The sequence below is a fragment of the Styela clava genome, chromosome 6, assembly GCF_964204865.1.
Source record: "Styela clava chromosome 6, kaStyClav1.hap1.2, whole genome shotgun sequence".
Classification (NCBI taxonomy): domain Eukaryota; kingdom Metazoa; phylum Chordata; class Ascidiacea; order Stolidobranchia; family Styelidae; genus Styela; species Styela clava.
The window spans coordinates 3,430,157-3,433,122 of NC_135255.1; the positions used below are offsets into that span (position 1 = coordinate 3,430,157).

Here is a 2,966-nt window from a genome sequence, read left to right on the forward strand (position 1 = left end):
CTCAAAACCGCTAAAAATGACTTACGCAATTCGGTTATTAGCGTGACGATTTGCTGCCGCGGGCCACTTTATCAGTCACCGCTGAGTTAGCGGGCCGCACAATTTTTAGTCGTACTACCGTATGATATCTGTTGATTTTCATCTACAAAACGAACAACGGCATCCATACAGCTGATGTTATTCAATTATATAATATAATATAAACGCTGGGCTCGGATGTTCGAGATCCGAATTTCCTTTCGAATACCACAGCATTTTTACCACGAAAGTTTAGAGTCTACTACCTTCGTATTAATGCAAAATCAATTTTTAATGTACTGATTGAAATAAATTGTAGTCTTTGATATTTTATAGCAGATCTAGGGATTTCTCGGACGTTGATATGAATATCTTGTGATAGAGACAGTCAGTGATGCAAGAACATCATATTTGTAAAACTTTATAAAAAAAAAACGCCTCCGCTCAAAATCAAATGTAAATCATAAAAATTCCAATTACATTTTCAGGGTGGATGGGGGCTAAGAATCCAGATTGCGTCGGAAATTCAAAACCTCAAATCATTTCTAAACCGAACCGCAACTGGATAGTTACTAATTTGTTATTTCAGAACGTAATGTTTTTTTCACATTTTGCATTAGGGATGGAGGCTTTGTACAAAAGATCCGTATTTCGCAAGCCTTCGGATACAAAAATTGTAAACAAATCCCTCTAATCACGATTGACTGATTTTTAAAACGTAGGCATTTTTTTTAGATTTACCATTGTCTTAATCATGGAACAGAAGTTATAAACTTTTTATTACTTTCAAGTATCACGTGTATCGTGCACGAAAATATCACATTTTCATAAAGTGATATTACTTCTTCTCTATTAAACGGTATGCGTTTGCCGATAAGAGAGCGTAACTATGCTACGACAATGGTCATTTTGATCCATTGTTAGAGGTATCGATGATCCAAAAAAATAGATGTGTTGGAAATAGTGTTGCTGCCAGTAATATGAATAACACTTGTGATCCCGTTCTCTCTGTACAGTTCATGGAAGTTTGTGACTTTACGCCAAACATACACTGAATTGCCTGAATGCTTCGTGGGCCACACGAAAGTCCTTGGCGGGCCACATGCAGCCCGCGGGCCGCAGGTTCGTCACCTCTGTTCTAGAGAATCTCACGAATATGATGTAACAGAAAAATATATTTGATGAGCTCGCAGATAGATAAATCAAGATTTTTATCGATAACTAATGATTACGAAACTGAAGCAATGACATAAACTATCCAATAAGACGTTTGACTGTTCTGAAATAATAAAAAAACTTTTAAAACCGATGAATACCGAAAAACATGCATGTGGAAAATAATATCATACTTAAATATTTGTGTTATTTTGTTACAATTAGGTTTTTGTTTTTCAATTTTGTGATTCTATTCAACTTCAAAAATGGATTCGTGGCTTTTAGAATTTCAAATGGACATGAGCAAAGTGCATGGAAAAGTTGATGAATTTTTGAGTCAAATCGGAAAACTCATGAAGCATTTAGACATTGGATGCATTCTTGTGTACAGTAATACCGAAAAACATATTTCAGCCCTCTTCTCGAATGACAAGGGACTCAATGTGTTTCTACAAAGTGCGAAGAATGGCCTGTTAACACTGGACATACATACTACGAGTGTTGAAAATGCTTATTTCAAGAATCTAGTAAATGAATTGGATGAAAAAGTCAGAAAATTAGAATTTGCTGAGATTCCAAAAACACCGCCTTATGATAGCCTTCCCGCCATGAAACGAGGTCGAGAATTTTCTCATTACGATATTGTCCATGGTATTCGTTTAGTTGAACGAGATTTTGACAAGCTTGTGTTTGACGAAGTTACCTCAAGGCAACATCTACGTGTTTTACACTCTATCGAATTTGGGAATTGCCTTTATTGTGATAATGATATAACCATAGGTGAATACGACTACGAAAGCTATTCTCATGCCTTATCAGGATTCGGACACGTCGATTACAACGGGAAACGTGTTCTTATATTGGGTGGAGGTGATGCTTGTATTATTCGTAGAATCAAGGATATGGGCAGCACTATGATAACGGCAGTAGAATATGACCAGCGAGTGGTAGACGTTACAAAACTCTACTTTCGCGAAATATGTGGTAATCTACTCGATTCCATGACAGGTCCTAATTATGAAATTGTTATAGAAGATGCTGCAGAATATCTTGAAAAAGCTGTCAAGACTGGATTAGAATTTGATGTCGTAATAAATGACATCGCTACAATCCCATTATCTCTGGAACCAGTGGGAGAGAGATGGGAGTTCAATCTTAAACTTTTAGCTAACTCAATGGAGGTGTTGAAGCATGATGGGGTATTCGTTAGTCACGGAACTTCGGCAAGTCGTCTCCAAGGACAGAAAGTATATGAAGCTCAACTGGAGAAACTTGAGTATCCCATTAAGTTCACCAAAGAAATAGGTTACATTCCGACTTATCAAGAAAACTGGGTGGTTTACATAGTTTGGAAAAAGAGTTCTTGAAACTGAAGTATTCAGACAGAGTAGACTATTTTACAATTAAAAGTAATTAAAATTGATGTGCCTCAACAATCGTGATAGAATTCATAAACTATTTACTTTACAAAAATGTCTTTCAGTAACGGGCCTCGTATAACTCGTATCGCCGGGAAATACGGTATTTATCTCATAACTGACGGATTATTGTTATCTTCGAGCTATCATATCGTCATCATATATATTAATAAAGATAAATTCATTCTCGTAACTCTGGCATGGAGTATGTCAGCCAGATAATCTGTGGAAGACGGAAAACTTGCATTACATTACAGCTCAAACTCAGCTGGAATCATTGATTCTTGTAATCTAGATCTAACGTCGCCCTATGTAAATGCTACAATAAATATTAAATAGAAAAACGATTGAAATAATTATATTTTTCAAAAATAT

At 36.0% G+C, this 2,966-nt stretch overlaps 1 protein-coding gene across 1 annotated transcript; it reads left to right on the forward strand.

The window, feature by feature from the left end:
• The first annotated feature begins 1,439 nt into the window (after nucleotides 1-1,439).
• Nucleotides 1,440-2,540, forward strand: LOC120331198 (spermine synthase-like). Its single transcript, XM_039398267.2, has one exon. It carries the CDS (start codon nucleotides 1,440-1,442, stop codon nucleotides 2,538-2,540), a length of 1,101 nt encoding a protein of 366 aa, XP_039254201.2.
• The last annotated feature ends 426 nt before the right edge of the window (nucleotides 2,541-2,966 follow it).